Genomic DNA, 23,181 nt, shown 5'->3' on the forward strand with positions numbered 1-23,181 from the left:
ACCCTGAAGTGCCCCGTTTCACCAGAGGGATGCTCCATCTCTACTGAAAAGGTGATATATTGAGATGGGAACACTTAGCTATACCACATACAAAATTAATCATTTGTGTAATGCCTTGTTCTTGGATATTACCAGTGGTTTTGTACAGAGGTGCTCCACCTCCAGCCTGCAAGCCAAACGCAGCTTGCAGAGCCATTGCATCTGGCCCACGGGTTCCCCATGGGTCAGGAAATTTGGTGGGGGTGGGAAGTGGTGGCCATTAACACAGCCACCTTTCCCCATGCCAAATTTCCAAACCTCAAGCCCCATGTGGCTGGTTGGAGCCGAGCCATGTCCCCTCCCATGGTGTCTGGATTGGAGCTGGCTATGCCTTCTCTTCCCCACCCCCAGTTGGATTGGATCCAGGCTGAGTTGGGACTGGGCCATGCCCCCTTCCCATCCCCAGACCAGAATACCCACCATCCACCTCCGTGAGGCCGAATGGTGCCTTCCACACTCAACCTAAGAGTCAGCTCAGGACTCCAGCCGGATCCAGCCCAGGGCTAGACCCAGCACTTCCAGGGAAAAAGGTTGAGCACCACTGATTTAGTAGGTTTCCAGAACACAGGATATTATTAAGCTCAATGAAGATGTGGGCAATTACCAAGCTAAAAATAGTTCCACAAAATGGTAGGAGTTAGACAATTAGGTGTAAGAACAATAACATAAGTTTCACTATATCAAGGGGGAAAAAATCAACAGAGTCAATGAACCTTGTGCTTCATGAAAGTCAGGAGAAAATCTTGCTCCTCTAACACCTCCCCATCAAACAACTGGAAGAGTTGAAAGCATTGGGGACTTCTGGTTTCTACTCGAATGCAGCCAGCAGTGACTGCTGTCGTGAAATCCAGCTAGATGCTTCACCCTGTTCCAGCATAGAAATTCCACTCTTGTGGAATAAAGAGAAAGCAGCTGGACAGTCATTCAGATCAGAGTGACCAGCTGCTTCGCCAGCTCCACATCACCTTAGGTAAGCTTTTATCGTCCCCAGACCTTGGGGTTTCAGAGTTCTTAGAGCACTAGCATTGGGGTTGTACCACTGATGCTGAAAGAAGAGCCTACAATGCATATGTCAGTGCTTGGGATAGTGTCACTTTACAGGGAATGGGGAACAAGCCAAGCTGTGGGGAGTTTCCTGAAGTAACTTCTCTTAGCCATGAGTTTCTTCCTCCCTTAGATTCATAGATTGTAAGGCCAGAAGGGACCTCAGAAGATCATCCAGCCCTCTGCAACAGGCAGGAAAGACAACTGGGGTCAAGTGACCCCAGCAAGGTGACCATCCAGTCTCCTCTTGAAGTTTTCCAGGGTAGGTGATTGCACCACCTCTGGAGGGAGCTTACTCCACAGTCTGGACACCCTGGCTGTGAAGAATTTTTTTCTAATGTTGAGTCTGAAACGGTCTTCCAGGAATTTGAGGCCAGTATTCCTGGTTTGCCCCAAGGGTGCTCTGGTGAACAGTTGTTCACCAAGCCCTTGATGTATTTGCCTAATGTAGTGGTAAGCTGCTACGAAGTCCCCTCTCAGCCTTCTCTTTTTCAGGCTGAAGAGTCCCAGGTCCCTCAGTCTTTCACAGCCACCAATCCTCTGTCCTGTGATCTTGCTCCCATTAGACACAGGGGCAGAAGTAGCACTCACTGGTGGAATGAAAGGAAGGCACAGCAGCAAAATACCCAACAAGTGACTGGTACAGTAGGGACCTAGTGCTAGGAAGCCCTCAAAGCAATACTAGTACCACAGGCAGTTACCACTGGAGCAGGGCACACAAGATCATATACCCACTTTACTATGAACGGTGCCTCCCTGAAGACAGGCAGGAAGATCTCCTGGGAGTGAGCACACAGAGACTGCAAGCAACATATGTACTCAGCAAAGGGTTTAGTAAATCTGCAAGCCCCAAGTTATAGCTGGAAAGCATCAGCCAGTGTGAACATATGTAGGATAAGATTTCAGGCAGATGAAACACTTGAGCTAATGGAAAATTCTCTCTCTAGAAAGGGGTCCAGATGAAAGGGTGCGAATAAATACATTTTAGCTGAGAGCCTAGTTCTGTTTCTGCTCCATTGTGGTACAGAGCCAATTTTGGGGTGGGGAGGGAAAGGTCATATGCTATAGAAGAGTCTCAGCTTGTACAGGTTTCATCCTGACAGGCTGAAGGTTCAGAAGTGGCTTGCATTAATTACACTTCCTTACTCTTAGCACAACATTCTCTCTTTCCTGGCCCCTCACTGTGAAAATTGAGTCGCTTAGACCCAGAACCACCTGGAACTTGCACTGCCTTGCACCCCCTTCTGAAACAGTCAGGTATGCAGACAGACTCCATTATCAATAGTTAAGATGTCCCTTTTCACTTAGCAGGAAAAAACAATCCCCCAAAGAACAACTAAAGCTGGGGTAAACTTAGTCTGTGCAGTTGTATCTATTAATATGAAGGTTGAGTCTGGATTCCAGAATCCAATATATAGATCTCAAAGGAGTTTCAGCACAGAAGGGTCTTTGAGGTTAACAAAAGAATTAAACACAGCCCCTGTGTAACTAAGAAGAACGTTTCTACAACGAAATTCTTAGTACCAGCCCTCACATAGAAACATGATTGCAACAAAATTAGAAAAAGCATATAACTGTGATTGCCCTCAAGGCTCACCCAGACAAGCACTGTTCCCTCCAATACAGCCTTTGGACAATAAGCCTCGCCAATCCTAGACAGTAGTGACCTTTTCTTCCTGGAAACTGGTAACAGTTTCTTCATGAGCTGGGTTGGACAGGGATAGTGGGGAATTGACCTGGAACACAGAGTAAGTTCATGAGCTCTGCACGGTAATTTTGAAAAGCTGCCCAACAACTCTGGCAGGAGGTTGTGATCTTCCAGTCACACATCAGTTTATAAGGAACATCTGCCTGCTTGCTGTACTATCTTCCCAGCTCTGGATAGAGCTGTCAAGCAGCTGTTAGAACATCTGGGATCAACAGAGCTCTGGAAGACGCTGATAACAATTGATAAGAGAGTTCTCTTGTTCCCTTTGCAAGTTTTGCAACTTTTTTCACTCCTTCATGGTGAACAAGGGTATGAATAGGTCCTTATTTCACCTGTTTGTTCTCTATACCTCCAAAAATAGGTTTTAAAATTACACATTCAAGTTTTGTCTGCCCCTAAAGACTGCATAGTGACTAAAGGACTGTTAAAATTCTGATGAGAGTAAAACTTGAGCAAATGAGAGAGAAAAGGCTCACAATAAACCTTCTTTTCTGTTTTTTTTTAAATATCTTTTAACTGCAATCCCTAAAGAACATTTAGAAGAAATGATGGCTATTCAAAATTCACAACACAAACCTTCAAGGCTTTAAAAAAGGGCACACACTCCTTATATCAACTAACAACATTTGTACTTCACTTTAAAAGCACCCCTCCTTTTGGAAGTCACAGTTATCCATTCTATGCAGCAAAGACTTTACGAAAACCTTTGTATCTATGTGCTGCATTAGCATTATAAGATCACTTCCATAAGAAGTCATTGCCAAGACTGTGCTGTTCTATTGTTCTTCCTTCTTTGGACCTCTGCCAGTTAAAAAGTTTCAAGGTACGTTCAACAAGTATATCAAATCATTAACAAAATAGTTGAGCCATGAAAGTTCAAGAAAGTTTGTACGCATTAATAAAATTAAGTTCTAAGTAGTACACCTGTTAAACTTGGTAGCCCACTAGTAAGATAAAATAGACTACAAAGAACTTTATCAGTCAGTACATCTTGCCTTCATTTTTCCCCACAGCCAAGTCCTTCCATAAAACAATTATCTTGACTACATTAGGACCTGTACAAGCACTGGACCAGATCCTGTTCTCTTTAATCACGCCAAATATTAACATTATGCCCTAAGAAATTCTAATGACTCCAATGGAACTAAGCACTGAGTAAATACCACTCCATATCTAAAGCTGCATCAGCTTCATTAAGACGGTTCCATTAAGCAACTAATATTTGCCTGTTCTTTGAGGAGTCACCTTAGATAGATTTTGCCCTACACAATTGGCTTTGATCACCAAGTAAACTACCCAGTACTTTTTTGTTTGCCATTATTACTACATACATTTCTAACTTGGCTATCACTTAACTTATGCATGCTTAGCTCATATTCCCTTTATTTTTAGCTTATATTGATGTGTTGAACTGCTTAATATGAAAACATAACCCCATCCTTTGAATGCCGCTTATTTTAAAACCTCAAGTGGCTCATAGCCACATTTTTTTCCAAAGAATAAGCTCAACTTCTTTAACTTTTCCTTGCAATTTAGACTCCTCAGACATAGTGGCCTTTTTTTTTTTTTTTTTAATATTGACATATGGTCTGCAGTGGCCAAACCTGGCAGTCCTTACTCAGACAACACTCCCAATGTAGCCCTAAAACTATCCCTTTTCCACTGCACTGTATGACTTATGCAGTATGTTGTTCTCCAGATGGAATCTAACCCGGCTTCATCACCACCCATTTGTCATCTCTTTTGCTGATTTTAGTTCACTTGTCCAAATGAACAGCTCCATATTTTTAATGGTTTTTTTCTTTGCCTGTGTGCTCTGTGAACATACCTCTCCACACAGTATTCCCTAACTGGATCCCATTTCTATGTGTTTCAATCCTGACCTGCTTTTGGCATTCTCTGTCCTAGTTCCCAAGACAAGGCAAACCCTTTAGCACTTGAGTGTTTTACTCCTTACTGTTTCCTCAGCCCAAGTCTGAAAAATCCTGGGAAAGCAGAGCCAGAGAGAGACCAGCACTGAAACCTCAAATTAAGTCCCTTGCATATTTGAGGGAAGACTTGAATCTAAACCTTCAACATCTGATGCTGTCTGTATGGTTTTGGTTCCATGCCAATTCAGGAGAGGTCTCTCCACGTGCTGGCAGTATGTTACAAAAGCAGCCCCTCACAAAAATTTGGCTCAAAATGGCGGGTACCTTAGCAGAACAACATGTCATGAAATGGGTACCATTCAAAATGGCAGGCAGGTTGCATGACCATCAAGGCTTGCCAGGGATCCACCACCAAATTCAAACCCAAGAGCTGACTGATCTTGAGCCCGAATCCTCAACATTTAATCCAAATGAGGCACTGCTTCCTTGCCCTGTCTCCATTTAGTACCCATCTTTGCTTCAAGACCAAGTTTACTTTGTGCTCAGTCAATCCTTCTTGCTGTCCACTGGAATAGTATAAACCTCACATCGACATCTAAATTAATAAAAACAATGATCTAAACAAAGATGGGGACAGCAGCCCCAGCTATCCCCACCTTATCTCCACCAGCATTTTCACTATATTTACTTCCATTTATAAATGCCATGTCAGCAACACCTGACCCCAGAGACAGATGCAGAGAACGTAAATGTAGTTTAAGACCTTCAAACAGCTCCCCTTGCCTTACTAATAAAGTGCATATTGCACTCCTGTCCAGTAACAAAAGGGTTAAAACTGATCTAGCACAGAGTGCTGGACAGGCGTCAAGGTGGTTGCTGTATCACTACATTATCAGTGGGGGGAATACAGAGAAGAGAACCGACTGCTACACAGAACGCTTCCTCCCCATGCGGCTGCCGCAATGAACACAAGGAAAGGTAAGGGGCAGAAACTTTCCACAGCCCTCCAGTAGTGTCTCCTCAGGGGCAGCTTGGATCTACACCCGAGTAGCAAAGCAATCCCACATGAAAGGGCAGGTAAATAGTTTTAAGCTCTCATAAAACGTTTCAATTTGTTCTGCCCTGTAACTTCCTTTGGCCATTTCTGCTGTTAAAAATGTTCAGGCTTTATTATGCACCCTGCATTACCTGAAAGAACTCTCTCAATTCCCTGCACAGTGCTCATCCCTGCTAAACTAATAACTTCATAGTTGCAGGAATGGTTTGATTTTTTTGCATAAAGACCTTCTGAATACTGAAGCAAGGATAATCGTGTTGGATTTTCTCCACTTTGTGATCCAAGTGATTCTTGAGGCTGGGAGGAGGGGGGCAGGGTGTGTCTGCTGCTATCTTTAAAAAAGGGAAAAAAGCTGCTGACTTATGCAGTGAAAATATAAATGCTGGGACGAGGGGATCCTGGATATGTGGGAGCACTGGACTGTTATGGTTGGAGACACACAAGACTTGTGAGCAAACTGAAAAAAGGAATTGCATGTTACAAGGTGTGGGAGCTGAGAGAATAAAAAAGAAATATCCCTCCAAGACCCAATTGCAGGCTTTCAAAAATACAGGTGAGGCACATAAAACATGTATTATTAACCCTAGCAGATAGACACTACACGTAAGTACCAGAAACACCATACGTTAGATATATGAGACAGAAAAATACTATAGCAACGGGCATGTTAGAAAGACATAGGTATGGACAATCCAAACCATGTAGAGTCTGATCTTCACTCCCCATTACTTACTCAATTTATTCTGGGGAGAGAGTCTCGCCAGGCAGACTCTGTTGTCACATTACGAGACGTTTGGAGATTTGATCCTGGTTTCCCCCACCCCATCTCAGTCCAAGGGATAGCTGGCACTCTTCTGTGAAACCTAAGCATCAGCCCCAGTATGTAGAACCAACATGCGTCATGTCGGGGAAGGCAGGACCAGATGCATTGGCTGCCATTAAAATGCTGGTCATAGGTCATTTGCAAGTAAATTGCAGTTGCCAGTTAGTTATATGTGGTAGGCACTATTATAGCTTAATAGAAGTACAATAATGTTCACTGCTTGCAAGTGGCAATAGTAACAATTAATGATATCTGTAGTCACTCTACACAGAAATCGTAAGAAAATGAGAAGGTACTATTCCATTCTAAATAGCATGGCTATTTCTGATTTCTCAGTCAGATTGCTTTAGTCCCTTCTCCAAATAAACTGAATGTGGGAAGAGGAAGTGTGGCATTGCAGGACATGCCTGCTGAGTTATGGAAAGACCTATTGAAAAGCAAAGGATTGATATGACAGGTAGATGGCTGGTTCTCCCTACATGCATAAAAGTGTTTGAAAGTACAAAGTCAAAAGGTTCTGACATGCACCTTGAGAAAGACAGCAGCCTTTCCTGGTCTTAAACTAGAGCACTTTGGCACAGGAGTGCAACAGAACACATGAAATCACAACTATTCCTCCAGGTCCTGCATTCCCAGGACTTAAAAACAATGGTACACCTCCACCCCGTGCTTTACTATTCTTGCCTCCTGTAGAAATAGAGTTAAACAAACTAATTTGTCCAAATTTCAAATCCAGTTAAACATCAAGGGTTTGAATACCTGAATGGAATATCAGCAGTGCCTGCCAAAGTAAGGGATGGAGAAACAATATTTCTAATTAAGGCAACATCCAAATGCTATCCTACTTCTCTACCTACTTACAGAGGACATCCTACAGGGTGCAAAGATTTCCTTCCCTAACTCTAACCCTACTTACTGAAGAGCATCAGGACAGCATTTGGAAGTATCTACTGACCCTACTACGCAGCATACTGTTGCCATGTGTTAGTGGTATAGTTTATTGAATTTCCTTGTGAAGAGGAAGTGGCAAGTTATAACTTAAACAACTTGTGCTGTTCTCTAAATCACTAGCTCCAAGACACTCACCCATCTCTGCTCATAATGAGAATGCCAGGGTTCATACTTACAGCCAGATTTTAAAGCTGAGTGAAGTCCCTCTAAAGAGATTGCTTACTAAAAGAAATGACCTAACTTTCATACTTTGTGGCTGTGATGCTATAACATAACGTGGACAATCTCCCTTATTTTTTGCTTTCCACACTGACTTATTTTTTCCTCACGGACAATTAAGTGTTAACCATGTGCCTGGTGTGAGCAACTTCATCAAGAACTGCACCATATAAGAGAAGCCACAAAATTGAATTTGCAATGAAATGCTCAGCAGCGGCTAGTTAATATTCTTTGGGTGGAACTGCTCAAAGTGATGTCAGTAGATGGGTGTCCACTGACACCAGGTATGAACTTAACCCTTTTCCTTGTATGAGCCCTTTTCCTTGTATGAGTACTGCCTTCCATGTTGGCACAGCCATTTCCTCCTGAAAATGTAGTGGCTATAATTAATAAAGATCTTGTTTCTCTTTACCAAATCAGGTGTCCTTCAAAAGAAAAGAAATCTGAGCTGCCCCATGGAGGGGGATGCTCACTAGCCACCCTCAGTGTCCTAGGGTTGCAGTAAAGCAGGCTGCTTTACGAGTATAATAAATTTACTAGAACCAGCCAGCCACCCCCTTGCCAGACAGCTAAGTTTAGTCAGACCTGCATTTGGTCATGTGGTCAGTAAGAGAGAGGGTACCACAAGTCAAGACAAAGACGGGTTGACAGGACCATTTGGGGGTCCAGGGATAGTAACGATTAATATGCCTTGGCAGACATACCTGAAACAGAATACCGAGAGGTGATGAATTCAAAATCTTCTCAGTGGAGGATGAGAACCACTGGCAGTATCAGTCTTCTATTGGCTGATCAGAGCAGATGCATTGCCCAAGTTCTAGGAGGAGCCATGTTCTGTTCTCTCTGAGCCTTCACCTGGGAGCAGCTGGTACAGCCCTAACTACATTTTTTAACATCAACAGTCCTCCAAGAACTGCTCTTGGGGCAGAATCCTGTATTGTTTAAAGGTCCCATTGTGTATGGGGAGGAAACTAGCCAAGTAGTCTGATCTTGGGTTGGTACTCTTGAGTTAGGATCTTGTCCATATCTTCAGGAAGCAACACTAACCAAACATAAAAAAAATCTCATCCAGCCACTGCAGCAATCCCACACTTGTCGAGTTGAAGAGCCTATTCACTCAAACAATAACAGAATAGAAATAGATACAGAGGGAGGGAAATGCACAATCAGATTGATAAGCATGTGAGAGACTGGGCATGCTTGCAAACCTGCATTTCTTGCCTTGCACACAAAAAATATCACTTCTTAGTTTAAAACAGTGAATCCAATTCACTGTTGCCCTGTGCCATCATTTACACCAGTACAGAATGGGTGCAAAAGATATTGACACTGATGTAGACAGAGATGAAAGTCACAGGCTCCTTTAGAAATATCCAGTTACAGGTATGTGAATAGAAAGAATGAAAATGAGCCAATCTAAAGTCCGTCATACCCTAAGCCTGTGCTTACCGAAATAAATGGCAAAGTTCTCAGTGGGATCAGCAAGACCAGGAGCACCCCCAGGAAACATTACAGGCATTTTAGAAAGCCAGTGACAAACCACAGATGCTCTGTTCTCCATGTTACAGCCTTCCACATTGTGCCTGTCAATGTACAGCAGCATCCAGACGTTTTGTAACCAGGTGGTTCACAACCTGCTTCATTTGGAATAAGTTGCTGAATGAAGGACAAGGTACTCAGATGTTTCCTATGGCTTTTACTTCAAAGGGTGTCACTTCTCCAACCCACTGGAGCACCCCAACAGCCCCACACAGCTGTTTGTTTTGTTACCTTTGCAGTGGGCGAATGAACCCATGTGGGTTCTACTGGTTGTATAAGTCCATCAAGTGTATCACATCCCATTGTCACAGCATTGTCTGTTCTTGCTGTACTTTGTCAGCTAACCATTCCCATGTTTTATCTTATCCTTCAGAAGGCCCTGGCCTCTTATTACTTTTGGGCTTGGCACTGGCAGCGGGATTGTCCCAGTCCCCTGAAGGAGAATCGCCCAAAGAGCAGCCTGATTCAGAGCTCCTAAAATGCCCCAGCTTGTGCGCTTGCAGCTACGACTACTACAGTGAGGAGCTCAATGTCTTCTGCAGCTCCCGGAACCTCACCCATCTTCCAGAAGAGGTGCCCATCAATGTTAGGGCACTGTGGCTGGATGGCAACAATTTCACTTCTCTGCCAGCTGCAGCCTTCAAGAATCTTTCCAACTTGGATTTCCTTGAGCTGCAGAACAGCCAGCTGGTAAGCATTGAGCAGCATGCCTTCCATGGGCTAAGAAGTCTCTACCATTTGCACCTGGAACGCAACAGGCTGAAGTATTTGGCACCCAATACTTTTCTTCACACACAGAATCTAGGCTCCCTGAGCCTCAACAACAACCACTTCACCAAAATTGAGGAAGGCCTTTTTGCTGGGCTCTCCAACCTCTGGTACCTGAACCTGGGCTGGAACTCGCTTGTGGTCTTACCTGACAGAGTGTTCCATGACCTGCCTAACTTGAGGGAGCTTGTCCTGGCTGGAAACAAGCTGGCCTACCTACAGCATCAGCTCTTCTGCAGCCTTAATGAACTGAAGGAACTGGACTTGAGTGGGAACTCACTGAAAGGTGTCAAAATTAACATCTTTGTCAAGCTTCAGAAGCTGCAGAAGCTCTACCTGAATCACAACCAGATCAATGCTATTGCCCCTCGAGCTTTTATGGGGATGAAGGCCCTGAGGTGGCTGGACCTGTCTCACAATCGTCTGGTCTCACTATTTGAAGAAACATTCCTGGGCCTTTTGAGCCTGCATGTTTTACGTTTATCTAGTAATTCAATCACCAGCCTGAGACCAAGGACTTTCAAAGATCTCCAGTTCCTGGAAGAGCTGCAGCTGGGTCATAACAGGATCAAAAACCTGGCAGAAAGGACTTTTGATGGGCTGGGCCAACTGGAGGTTCTTACACTGAACAATAACCAGATCCAAGACATCAGGGTCGGTGCATTCCTTGGCCTCCACAATGTAGCGGTGATGAATCTGTCTGGTAACTGCATCAAGGCTCTTCCAGATTACGTCTTTAAGGGACTAATCAAGCTGCATAGTCTTCATTTAGAAAACAGCTGTCTCAGCCGAATCAAGGCACAAACTTTCTCCAGCCTTTCCAGCCTTCGGAGGCTCTTCTTGCAACACAACAGCATCTCTGCCATTGAGGACCACAGTTTGAATGACCTGCATGAGCTTTTGGAGCTGGACCTTAAACACAACAAGCTGACAAGTCTCTCCCCCAGGTTGTTCACAGGCCTGATTAACCTGGAATATCTCCTCCTCTCCTCCAACCAGCTTCTGGAAATCACCCCTGAAGCTTTCAGCTTGCTTCAGCGCCTCTCTTGGCTTGACCTCTCCAACAACTTTTTGGAGACGGTGAACAGCAGTGTAACAGCCCCCTTATCAAACCTGCGATATCTTAGCCTCAGAAACAATTCCTTGGAAAACTTCTCAGTTGATTTTCTGGGCTCTTCACCTGTAATGGAGCAGCTATGGCTGGAAGGAAACAAGTGGCACTGTAATTGCTCACTGAAGCAACTGCGAGACTTCTCCTTGCAGCACCCCACAGTGGTCCCACGTTTTGTTCAGTACATTGTGGAAAGGGATGATTCCCACATACCCATATATACATACAACAACCTCACCTGCCTGAGCCCACCAGAGGTCATGGGACTTGACCTGCGGGACATCAGTGATGATCACTTTGCTCACTGCTAATAGGTGAGCCTAATTTTGGAGGACCTTTTGATTTCTGTAGATGGCGGCTTTAAATACCTATGTCCACATATTCAGGTAGCACCTACCATACTGGGATCTTTTTAGGGCCTAAGAAAGCAGTTATCTGACATCTGTTTCCCTTCTTGCACTCACCTCCATGCTTAGCTCACTAGGACCACTGTCCAAGGTATACCAGCATTCACCAGCCCCTCGAGCTGAGTGTGATTTCTCAGCAGTCTTTAGCTTCCTTTTTTCCATGCTGTACCAAACATAGATGTTTATAACTGCAATTTTAAACAGAATCAATGTGCAGCCTTTGGCATCAAGTAAATGGTGTAACCAGGTTCTTTGGACTTTGCAATTACATTTGGGTTGTTTTGGATTTAGCCTTGTGGTTTGGAGTCTGTGTTTCTCAGTCCAGTGCAGGAAAGCAAGAGGAAGAATGGGATGTGCAAAGCTAAGTGGGGAGGGGAGACTTTTCTTGTGATTGTGGAACTGGAAAAGACAATTAAAGTTCATTTTAAACAACCCTAGAAAACAAGGTTAGTACAATAATTCAGAGGCCAACCAGGCTGTCTGGTACCTACAGAGATTCAGTGATTGGGTCCTCACTCCCAATTTGGGAGCCACATACAGGCAGCATAGTTTATCATCACAGACTAAGAAACACCTTGTAGCAGTGACTAGCAACCATTCCCAGTTGGTGAAGGTTCTGTCATCCAGCAATGCAGCATGGAGGAAAACCACTGTAGCAGAAAAGCCTCTGAGGACCCTGGGGGTTTAGAGAAAAAGGAACAGGGGAACAAGGACCTTGAGAGGGAGAGAAGAATAAGTTTGAGCGCAATGCTTGTAAATTAGGAGACTGACAAGTTAAGCACTATTCCCTCATGAAGCAACCCAGCTGTGACTATGCACTTCAAGAAGGTGCTGTGGAGGGTTTCATCCTAGCTGAGCTGTAGCAGCCCCTGTGACAATGCTAAAGAGGTGTGGAGACCTCACCCGTTTCACCCAGCTCTGAGCTTTTTTCCCCAAAACTTCTAATATAATAAAGCCTTAGTCTGATCATCTGTAACACTTTATTCACTCTCTGACTGGTTGTCTCGGCAGTCCATCACAACGCTGACTGAAACAACCAGAGTGCTCCAAGAGTGCTCTGGAGAGGAGGCAGTGGTGGCGGTGCGCCGCCATGACACCAGACACGGAGTGGGGGAGCAAGGCCAGCGCTGCTGGCCTGGCCCTCCCCTCCTTGGTCCTGCTCCCTGGAGGCAGCGGCATGGGGTGCTGGCTGAGGGGGATGGAGGGGATAGCGGGGCAAGCCTCTCTCCCCCTTCCCCTGCTCCTGGGAGGCGGTGGCAGCGGCATGGGGTGGTGGCACTCCATCCTCGCTCCTCCCCCATCATTCCTGATGGGCAGTTGGATAGTAGGCCTGTGCAAAGCAGCTAGTAATTGCTTCGGATTCAGATTCAGCCGATTCAGGGGACAGCGATTCGATTTGGTGATTCAAATCACTGTCCCAATTCAATTCGGCCGAATCTCTGAATCGGCCAGGCCCATCCCCCACCCCAGCAATGGCAGCCCCGCCCACCCCTGCTCTGGCACTCGTTAAAAAAAAAGCACGGCCTCAGCGGGTGCTGCCGAGCAGGAGGGGCGATTCCCGCTGTTCCACACTGCCCCCCACGGCATGGGGGGCTTTTAAGGAAAACAAAAACCCCAGACTCACTGTCCTGCTGGTAGGGGCGATCCTCAGTGCCCCACACCACATGGGGGGCTCTACACGAGCCCTCTGAAGCCCCAAGGCTGCTGCAGGAGTGGTGAGTCCCGGTTCTTTTTTTTTTAGAGTACTGGGAGCTGGAGCGGGCAGGGGGAGCCATGATGGGGCTGGGGGAGGGGGGAGCTGACAGGGGTCTCCTCATGGTCCCCTCCTCCAGCCCCCCTTCCCTGCCCCTAGTACTTACCAGCTCAGAGTCAGCTGCACCTCCCTGCTGCAGCCACCAGGGACTGCCCGAATCATCAAACCTCTCAATCTTTTCAGAAGATTCAGAGAGCTTTGAATTGATTCGGACCTTTAAATTGGTCCCCTGATTCAATCTGGATTCAGAGATTTGGCCACCGAATTGGGCCGAATCTCCTCCGAATCGAATTACCACTCAAAGCTTCGCACAGCTCTATTCGCTAGTCTAGCATAGTAGGACCCTGATTCATGATGCAGGCACAACCGCAGCAGAAGTAAGTAATGAAGGGAAGATGATTGTGTCCCTAAACCTGAGGCTGGGGAACCATGATTTACAGGGGTGGAAAGGCCAACCCTCATGTACAACTACTAAGGGGTGGAGGCAGATTTACTACAAAGCTTAGGAAAAGGGCCTAAGAACAAAACAAAACAGATTCCCTGCTGTAGGTTGGGAAGTGTAGCGTGCAGAGGACCTGCTCCCACTTCTACTTCCTTGCAGAAGCAGATTTAGGCAGGTTTAAAAAAAAAAAATGCATCTCACCTGCCTGATAAATCATAGCAGGCAAATAAACCTTTGGAGCTATTGCAACTCATCTTGCAAGGGCACTTTTTAAAGCTTGTGTCGCTTGTGTTTAAAGCTTATCCAAGGCTAAATAGGCTTATGCACAGCAGCATACTTTAAAACTAAGCAGCACTGGCACTGCTGTATTCCTCCTAGCTTGCAAATATCCATCAGGCACAAAGCAAGTGCCTTGTAGGGAGAAATTTCATAGGTTTTATAGACATTAGGGATGGAAGGGACCTCACGAGATCATCGGGATAAAAGGGCAGGAAGTCAGCTGGGTCAGATCACCCAGCAAAATAAAAATCCAAACGCTTCTTGAATGTGTCCAGAGTAGGTGCTTGCACCACTTCTGGGAGTCTATTCCAGACTCTGGAGACTCGGATGGTAAAGAAATTCTTTCTTATGTCTAATCTAAACCAGTCCTCCAGCAGTTTGTGACCTTTAGACCTTGTCTTCCCTTTGGGTGCCCTGGTGAACAGACATTCTGCCAGATCCTGATGCACACCACTTATGTACTTATAGGCTGCTACCAAATCCCCCGAGCCTACACTTCTCCAGGCCAAAGACTCTTATGCCTCTCAGCCTCTCCTCATAATGCCTGCTCTCTTGACCTCTGATCATGTGCGTGGCTCTCCTCTGGACTCTCTCAAGCTTCTCCACATCCTTTTTGAAGTGTGGAGCTCAGAATTGGATGCAGTACTCCAGCTTTGGCCTCACCAAGGCCAAATAAAGTAGGAGGATGACCTCTTGGGTCTTGCTTGAGACGCATCAGTAGATGCAAGCCAAGGCTTTATTTCCTTTGCTGGCTGTGACATTGCATTGGTGGCTCATATTCATCTTATGGTCAATCATGACCCCCAAGTCTCTTTCAGTCATAGTGCTAGTGAGTGTAGCACTGTAGAGCATATAGGTATGATGTGCGCCCCCCTCCCAAGGTAAAGCACCTTGCATTTCTCTGTGTTGACTGTCTTCAGGTTTTGATCTGCCCACCTTGTAAGCCTGTCTAGGTTGGCCTGAATCCCCGCCCTATCCTCTAGAGCTCGGTTCGGCAACATTTTTGGGCAGAGTGCCAAAAACACCTGCAACTTTGACTTGTAAGATGTTGGAGTGCCAGGGGCAGGCAGCAGGGGAGCTGCAAAGAGCCCAGTCCTTGTTGTGGAGCCCCCTTCTCCACCATCCACCCTGAGGCACATGTGCCAAGCAAAATGCCTTTGCGTGCCATCCTCTGGCACCTGTTCTGGGGGTTGCCTACCCCTGCTCTAGAGTGATTGTGCTTCCCCATAATTTGGTGTTGTCTGCAAACTTAGCCAGTCCACTTCTGACACCCAAATCCAGATTGTTTAGGAATATATTAAAGAGTACTGGTCTGAGAACTGAAACCTGAGGACATCATGGGAAACCAAGTCAAAGGCTTTTTTGAAATCCAAGTAAATGATGTCAGCCTCTCCTTTGCTGTCCAGGTGACGTGTCACCTGGTCATAGAAAGAAATTAAGTTGCTCAGGCACATCCTACCTTTAACAAAATTGCTTAGCAACTTCATTTTCCAAGTTTGCTAGGTGGATTTTCCAAAGCTCCACAGGTGATTTTGGAGCACAAATCCCATTGATTGTCAGTAGTACTTTGATCCAAAGTCAAATGAAACATTTCTGAAAGTCCTACACTAAGTGCTGAGGTGAGAGGTCAGATTCTGCTCCTACTGAACGTCATAAGAATTCTGCAATAAATATCCTTAGAAAGGCAAGACCATCCCCTTCCAGAAATGCACTGATTTGGGATGGAGCTCTCCAGGCAGACCAAATATGACTTGTATTGCATACAGGAAGGACTAATAAAAGATCTGTAATCATCTCAGTGAACCAAGAATGCAAGAATACTTGACTAGTTCAGTGGCTTTCAACTTTTTAAAAATCAAAGCACTCTTTGGAAAATGTTGACTCTTCACTTGTACTTATTTCTTGACTATGGAAAAGTACTAGAGCAAAGACCTTAGAAAGCCTACAGCAAGTCAGAATAATTTTGATGCTTTGGATTCTTATTTGAAATCTCTGACTAAGGGTAAAGGGGGTGGTGGGTACAACATACAGAGTAAGCAGAAAGGCCAATGTGGGGTTTGGGGAACATTTATTGGTAATTAGCTGTTCTCAAATGCAATGCAGACTGGTCAGTGGAAATCACCCAGGTTCCTTTCAGGCAGTGCAGCTGCGCCAGGTTGTTAAGAAGAACTAGAATGTGGACAAGACTGTTGTCAGGAAAAGCACCAGAACAGAATGCAGAGACATTATAAAGTAAAGCTAATTGCTTTTCCTAACCTTTCTAAACAAGGCTAAGTGAGCCCAGGATAGATAAGCAGGGAAAGCCAGAGCTAAGCAGGGCTCTTATGGTGGTGATGAGAGGTGGCATTTCATGGAGAGGAGAGCTAGCAAAATAGCCACAATGACAGGTATTCAGATCAACAGGTAAGGGAATAACCCTTGCCACAGTGTTTGGTATGGTCTGAAGGGAGCTATGCTTCTCAGGAAAGCAAGATAGAAGCTGGTGTCTCCAGCTTAGATTCCTGCAGCCAAGGACCTAGACAAGGTTCAGTGACATAGACAGGAAGAAAAGCCTGGGTATCCTTTAAGAGAGGGGAATTTGGATGCAACTCAACTGTAAAGTGCAGAGTGAGAAAGCAGAGGAGCATGTAGATTTTCCCCCACCACATCCGCAAAGATAGCAAGCTTGAGTTCACTGAGGCGGGTGGCAACATAAGCACTGGAGAACAGGCTGGCAAAGGCAATCGCAGCCACAGCACAAGCCTTATTTTGATTTCAACTGGGGATGGGAAAAGTTTCTGAAATCTCAGAAGTTCTTGTGGGCCAAGACGACCAGTTCCTAGCCAGCTCTAACACAAGCATTTGCTTACTCTTAAGACATCAAGCTGTCACTAGAGAGGAACTGTTATTTGCTAAAAGTGTACAGATATGGGATTAAGGAAGGAAAAAAACAGATTCAGTGTGTGGTGGTAAGGGGATGAGGACAAAACATGAAATCATACATGAGGCAACAAGACAAGAAAACACTGTTTAATGGAAGGAGCCTTTAAAAATATTCCTGAGTCATCGCATATTTCAATGAACCAAGAGATGCGATCCTTAAATTAGACATGAGACAGACTTGGTAAATAGACATCAGCTCTCGTACAGACTTTATATCACACACTGCACATGCCTTGAGAGGCCTATTTCATACCAGATAATATTTCAGAGCAAGGCAACCTGGCTAGGAGGAGGGGTCTGAGGATCTGTTATAAGCCCAATTGTCACTGAACTAGAAAGTACCACATCTGTAGTGCTATGAAAGCAATGGACAGAAAGGGAGCAGCATGAGATGGGAGGTGGGTAGAGTAGATTGCTAAGGCTATTTAAATCAATCGGGGAACATTTCAGTCAGTGGCTGCCACGTTAGCTGATAGCTACATAAAATTTCCATTGCCAAGAGTACTGCAGTGTTTTGAGGCACTGTGGAAGTGAGCAGAAGCACCACATCCTGGGGGTGGCCATCTTTGCCTTGTACCAACTTAGTAGGAGGTTATAAGCAGTGACACCTCAAGTATGTGGCTAGGATCAACTGCACCATCTGCCCCTTCCAGGAACAGGGGGAATGCTCACTCCCTCAGAAAGCAAAGGATGTTGTAAACATACACTCCTCCTTTGTCAACAATGGTACGCTCCAGCTGGGTCACTACAGCATGAACAGTCTGAGCATCATTTCCCTTTTCAAGATCTCTGCACAGTGGTTCCAAGGCTATACTCCACTCTACTGAAATGCTATTTGCTAAAGAGCTTCCACATCCCCCCTTCCCCACCAGCTTGGTCCACATCTGACCATGCTGGGCCAACCAAAGTCCAGCCTTAGCACCATGCTCAGGAGCTCTGAGGGGACGTCCCATCCAAGATCTGCTGGGCGATGTTAGCAAGGGCAGGAAAGGCAGAGCTCTTGGGAAACTCCTGGATGAAATCTCTGCCTTCCTCCAAACTCTGGGTTAGCTGGGGATCCAGGGGCACACACCCTGTGTGGGAGGGTAAAGGGGGAGAGTGACGGTGAGGTCATCAGGCAGTACAGAGGCAGGAAGACTTATGGAGGCAGAAAAGCACCCATTCCCAACCCAAGGAGGGGAGAAGAAAAGTGAGCAGGTATGAGACAACAGGGCTCCAAATCATTCAACTCCAGCCTGTTCCCTCCCCACTCCAAGCTTTTTCCCCTTAAGTGCCTGCCAGACAGCACAACCACAAACCTTATTTTTTGGCATGGAAAGGACCTCTAAATACTTTTAATGATATTTCCTGCAGAGATTTCTTCATGCCCTAACATCTTTGAGACAGTTTCTAGGCCCTTCTTCCAGGTGCAATAGGAAGATTTAAGTGATGCCAGCTCCACTTCTCTGCTTCATTTTTAATGAGGCTGCCCATATTTGGTCACTCCAGATCTGCCACTATACTCAGAACCAGACCAGGCTACCAGACACCTCTGCCTCTATGTCAGTCAGACTCATGTTGGGCACAGAAAGGCACCAACTCCTTAATCCACTCCTCACCCAGGCTTTTCTTGTTCCTCACAGGGAAAGGCTCTCCTCCCTCTTTGTATACCATTTGCTTTCCAGGCCCTAGCGAACCCTCATGCTGGCAATGTGTTCTCCCCACTCACACATCTCCCAATCGCTGCATCACCTCACTGAGCTGTCCTGGCCCTGAGAAGGGCTGTTTATTCACAGAGGCACTCACCTAGGAACGGGACTCCGGCATGCTTGGCCAGCTCCTCACCACCCCCTTTGGAAAAGATGTTTGTACATTCCTGGAAGCACAGGAGAAAGTGTTTAGTCTCAAGGAACTTTGCTGGGTTATGGGGAACCTGCACAGCAGAGATGGGTGGCATGCCTGTTTATCAGGGTTCATTTGGCATTAAGAGGAAGCAGTTGATCAAGAGCTCAATAAGCAAAGCTCATTTAGTCTCCACTGGCTGATGAGACACCCTGCATATCCCTCTGTGATAATGCCTCAGTTCCTGTCCAAACTAGGGAGGCAAGTGAGCTGCCTCTCCCAAACTGGCCAATAAAGGAAAGGAGGGCTCACTGAGGTCAAGTACAGGCAGCTGTTTGCCTTCAAAGATCCATCGTATCTCCTCCAAGGCATAGGTTTCTGACCAACTAAGGGACCAGGAACCACCAAACAACTCAAATCCCAGGAACCAAGCATGCCAGTGCCTCTGAGTGCTTAGCATCCCCCTGGGGCTGGGCACAGTGTTTAGGGTTGGGTCAGCTTTGTAAAGACTCACCGAACAATGTGGACAGACAAAACCACTCATGTTCTCAATGATTCCGATCACTCGCAGTCCTGTCTTCTTACAGAAAGTCAGCTCTCGCCTCACGTCCCCCACGGACACTGCCTACGGATAGAGTCAGTAGTAAAGGGCAGAGTCTTCCTGACTTCCAATACATGGGGTTTGGAGACAGACAGGCTGGGCAGAATTAGCAGCCATGGAAACACATACCAGACCTTAAAATACAATTCTGAAGGCACAGTGAGATTGACAAGAGTATTAGCTTGGTGCAACTCCCAGGGCACAGAATGGAAACACCTGTCCCACCAGAGCGCCAGAGGTTCCTGTAGGCAACATACCTGCGGTGTCGTGACCAGAACTGCCCCAAGGGGCTGGTAAGGGCGAAGGGATTCCACCGTGGAGATGTGCTCATCAGAGGTCCCTGGAGGCGTATCCACAATCAAGAAGTCAAGTCCTCCCCATGCCACATCAGAGATAAACTGCTTTATTAAAGCTGCAAAAATAAAATGGGGCATCAATCTTTGTTTTCAGCCAAAGCAAAGCCTAGTGTCTCAATAGTGGCACAGTATCAGACACCACAGATCACCATGTTGTGAAAGGGAAGAGGTGACAGGATGGAGTAACAGATATCAAAGCCCTCCATCATTAGAGTATGCAGGGCATGAGCAGTGGCAGTGGCTGAACCCTGCTTTGGAGGGGGCACCTCCCAGTGGTGTGAGGGTTCCTTTTTCCCTAAGGAGATTCTATCCCAGGTGCCCATAACCCCAACGGCGGGTTTTCTGGGAGGCATCTGTCCAGATTCCCCCACAACTCATTTCACAGAGGCATCCAGTCACTGCTGACCAGGGCTGGATTGGAAGTAGCAACCCAGAAATCAAAGGCCCCTAGGATCCATCCGGCCTTTTTTCACCCACCCACATGCAGAGAACTGCACATTCTAGCCCAGGTCTGACATGCTGGGCCATGTTGTAAGTATAGAAGCATGTTTTGCCAAGTTTCACCTAAGCAGATGTGCCCTGGCTGTGGGGTCATCACCAAGAACACAAGCATTTCATACCATTTTTCTTGGGTCCTCTCCACACCACAGCATCATCCGGCTTCTCCAGCAAGAAGCCAATAGACATGAGGGAGATGCTTTTGTCCTGGTCCACAAAAACTGGCACCCAGCCACTATCACATTGGTGCACATCCTTGTCCTGGACCTTAAGCATGCGAGGTATGCTGGGGCCACACAGGTCCACATCCAGGATCCCCACCTGCAAACAAATGGCGGTACCAAACTAGTAAGCCCATATGACTGTGCCACAGAGCTCCAGCTCTATCCTCACACAAAAGGAAACTCTCCATTGATTTCTGTGATATGGGCCACCTCATGGAAAGGACTTACAGGCCTCAGCATCACATCGCAGGTCTCTGCAGCTCTGAGCCCCCTCCCCTAGATGAGTCAGTCTGGTCTGGGACAGACAGCAACTCAGCTCTGGGTCCAGCCCTAAGCCCAGGGCCAAAGCCAGAGCTGAGCTGCTGACTGCCCCCAGCAGGACATGCCATTTTTTTCCTCCCATGACAACTGGGGGGAAAAAAAACCTGATCTTTAATTTGAGTAAATACAGTATAGTAATCAAACTGCCATGTGGAACTTTGCTTACTTTCTTCCCAGCATGCCGTAAAGCCAAGGCCAGCTCGGTAGAGATGGTGCTTTTCCCTACACCTCCTTTTCCTGAGAGCACCAAAAGGATGTGCCGAACCCCAGCCAGGTTACTTTTCTCTGCGAAGGCAACATAATAATGAGATATCTTTACTCAGCACCATGCTGCACTGGGGAGGCCCGAATGGTAAGTCAGCTAATTTAGAGACCCCACCAGAAATCATCCCCATTAACACGGGTTTCAAACAAACAGCTACCACAGTGAAGGTCAGCTGAGCATTTCTAGAGGTTTAAAAAAACAAAACAAACACTGGGTTAAACTGGGCCAAACAATAGTGGATTCTGAGGTAGAGGCACTGACTGCAATAGATCTACTCCACACAGACCAGCAAATAGCTTGTAGATGGTAAGAATGCTAGCCTCCATTGAGCAAAGAGCTTAAGCCGACTTCATTGGGACTTGCTATGCTTAAGGAGGATTAGCACCATTTATCTGGGACAAATTTCAACATGGCCACTTAGACTGAAATGCCCTGGGCCCTTCGTCTCTCAAGCAAAGTCCCCTGGGAGTTTCTTCCTTTCTGTGCCATGTAGTTTTTTGTTTCCGCTGCATATCTCAGCATCTTATCTTGAATATTCTTCAGTCTGTCTGTTTGTTGCATTGGCAACAGTGTTTGCTCTGGTCTAAGCAGTCTATTTATGACACTGCCACTATGTGCTTTCAGTCTACAGGGAGAGGCTGTGGACACATTCTTCTTAGTTTCTTCAAAGAAAGGGTAACAAAAGGGCCTTGGAGTGGGCTGGCAGATACAGGATAATGAACTGAGATTGCTGATCAGAGTCCAAGAGGAGACAAGAACCGCACAACACCAAAAGCAAGAAAAACTCATAGTGGCAACAAATACCTTCATATCGACATTAAAACAACCAGCACAGCTTTATTTAAAATCAATTATTTAAATCAAATTTTTGCATTTGCATTTCAGTTATTTCTAAAGACAGGCATCTTCTCCAATTGGTTGACACAATTATTAGAATGCATAAATTTACAGCTAAATAGATCCTTCATAATAGAACTAGTACATCTTTTTGCTACCTAAGAGAATACTCTACAACTTAAAAAAACCCATTATACAACTTATTGTATTTAGATTCTCATTAAGTTTATATTTCAGCCTATTGCTATTTTACCAAATTAATTTTCACTTGGGGTGTGTGTGTTAAACAGCTGAATTAGAAAGGAACCAAGCCCTGAGGAGAGATATAGTGGTAGTTCCTGGAGTCAGGGGCCAGATCCCAATGCCTGGGATGACTTTGCTACTGCCTTCCACTCAGAGGCTCAACTCCTGGGACTACCCACAAAACCTACAATTCAAAATTTTCTAATAGAGATTCATGGATTCAATAAATTTATTTTTATGTTTCAGAAGTTTAAGAGGGTCAGGGCTTGGCATTTTGTATTAAGATCAGATTTCCCTTTACTTCGTTTGCTTTCGGGGTTTTTTTTAGAAAAAGTCCACTTTAAATGACAAACTTAGAAAAAGGATTAAATAAAAACAGAGATGGGGGGGGGGGGGGGGGGGGGGAAGAGGAGGAAAAATCCCACCACTTTTTTAGCAGCACTGATGGGAGAAGAACAAAATACACTTTGGCGCTTTTCCCAGAGCCCAGAATGTAGTCACAACACAGACAGTGGCAGTGCAAGATTGGCCACCAATGTGTCTCAGACTTAACCTGAAGAGAACAAGCCTAGGGTCAAGAGAAACTGAAGACAAATTCTGCCAAAGGAATCTGTAGCTGGAACACCGCCATTCTGCCTCATGGCAATCTAAGGACTCTGGTTACAGCAACATACTTCTGGAATAAAAAATATATATATATTTAAGCCCCACTGGACATCCAGGACCAAATATTAGACCTACAGAAGAATGTCTTGCATTGGAAAGCATGCCTAACAACTATGCAGCTGACCCAATAAGTGTCATGACCCTAAGAAACCACTTTCCTTTTGTGTGATTCCTGGGCCACCATGGTTACATCATCATTAACATGACCATTTTTAGGATCAGTGTCCTAGATGCCAGAACCAAAATATTTTTGTGGTACTGAAGACTGAGAGGCCCCATTTCTCATAAAGTGGATGTCATTAAGATCAAAATCCCTGTTTGAGAAATACCAACCAGGTAAGTAGAAGATAACAAGAAGAAAAAGAAGAGCAGTTTACAGATTGACTGGGGGGGGGGGGGGGGGGGAGCGGGGGGGA

At 45.7% G+C, this 23,181-nt stretch overlaps 2 protein-coding genes across 3 annotated transcripts in view; one reads left to right on the top strand and one right to left on the bottom strand.

The window, feature by feature from the left end:
* The first annotated feature begins 5,587 nt into the window (after positions 1-5,587).
* IGFALS (insulin like growth factor binding protein acid labile subunit) lies at positions 5,588-11,779 on the top strand. The gene is made up of 2 exons (XM_006015597.3): positions 5,588-5,640; positions 9,625-11,779. Exons 1-2 carry the CDS (start codon positions 5,625-5,627, stop codon positions 11,439-11,441), a joined length of 1,833 nt encoding a protein of 610 aa, XP_006015659.2. The 5' UTR covers positions 5,588-5,624; the 3' UTR covers positions 11,442-11,779.
* Positions 11,780-17,004: 5,225 nt separating this feature from the next.
* Positions 17,005-23,181, bottom strand: part of NUBP2 (nucleotide binding protein 2) — a 7,438-nt gene continuing 1,261 nt past the window's right edge. The window contains exons 2-8 of one of the 2 annotated variants that reach the window (XM_025204030.1): positions 22,653-22,775; positions 20,921-21,039; positions 20,332-20,530; positions 19,613-19,767; positions 19,269-19,379; positions 18,719-18,788; positions 17,005-18,006 (exon numbers count right to left, since the gene is read on the bottom strand). In XM_025204030.1, coding sequence (XP_025059815.1) covers positions 17,861-18,006; positions 18,719-18,788; positions 19,269-19,379; positions 19,613-19,767; positions 20,332-20,530; positions 20,921-21,039; positions 22,653-22,740 — 888 coding nt within the window. In that variant the 5' untranslated portion in view covers positions 22,741-22,775 and the 3' untranslated portion in view covers positions 17,005-17,860. The remainder of the gene's footprint in view (positions 18,007-18,718; positions 18,789-19,268; positions 19,380-19,612; positions 19,768-20,331; positions 20,531-20,920; positions 21,040-22,652; positions 22,776-23,181) is intronic. The other variant, XM_006015569.3, reaches the window with a different exon arrangement.

The sequence above is a fragment of the Alligator sinensis genome, unplaced genomic scaffold (genome assembly GCF_000455745.1).
Source record: "Alligator sinensis unplaced genomic scaffold, ASM45574v1 scaffold404_1, whole genome shotgun sequence".
NCBI classification, from domain to species: domain Eukaryota; kingdom Metazoa; phylum Chordata; order Crocodylia; family Alligatoridae; genus Alligator; species Alligator sinensis.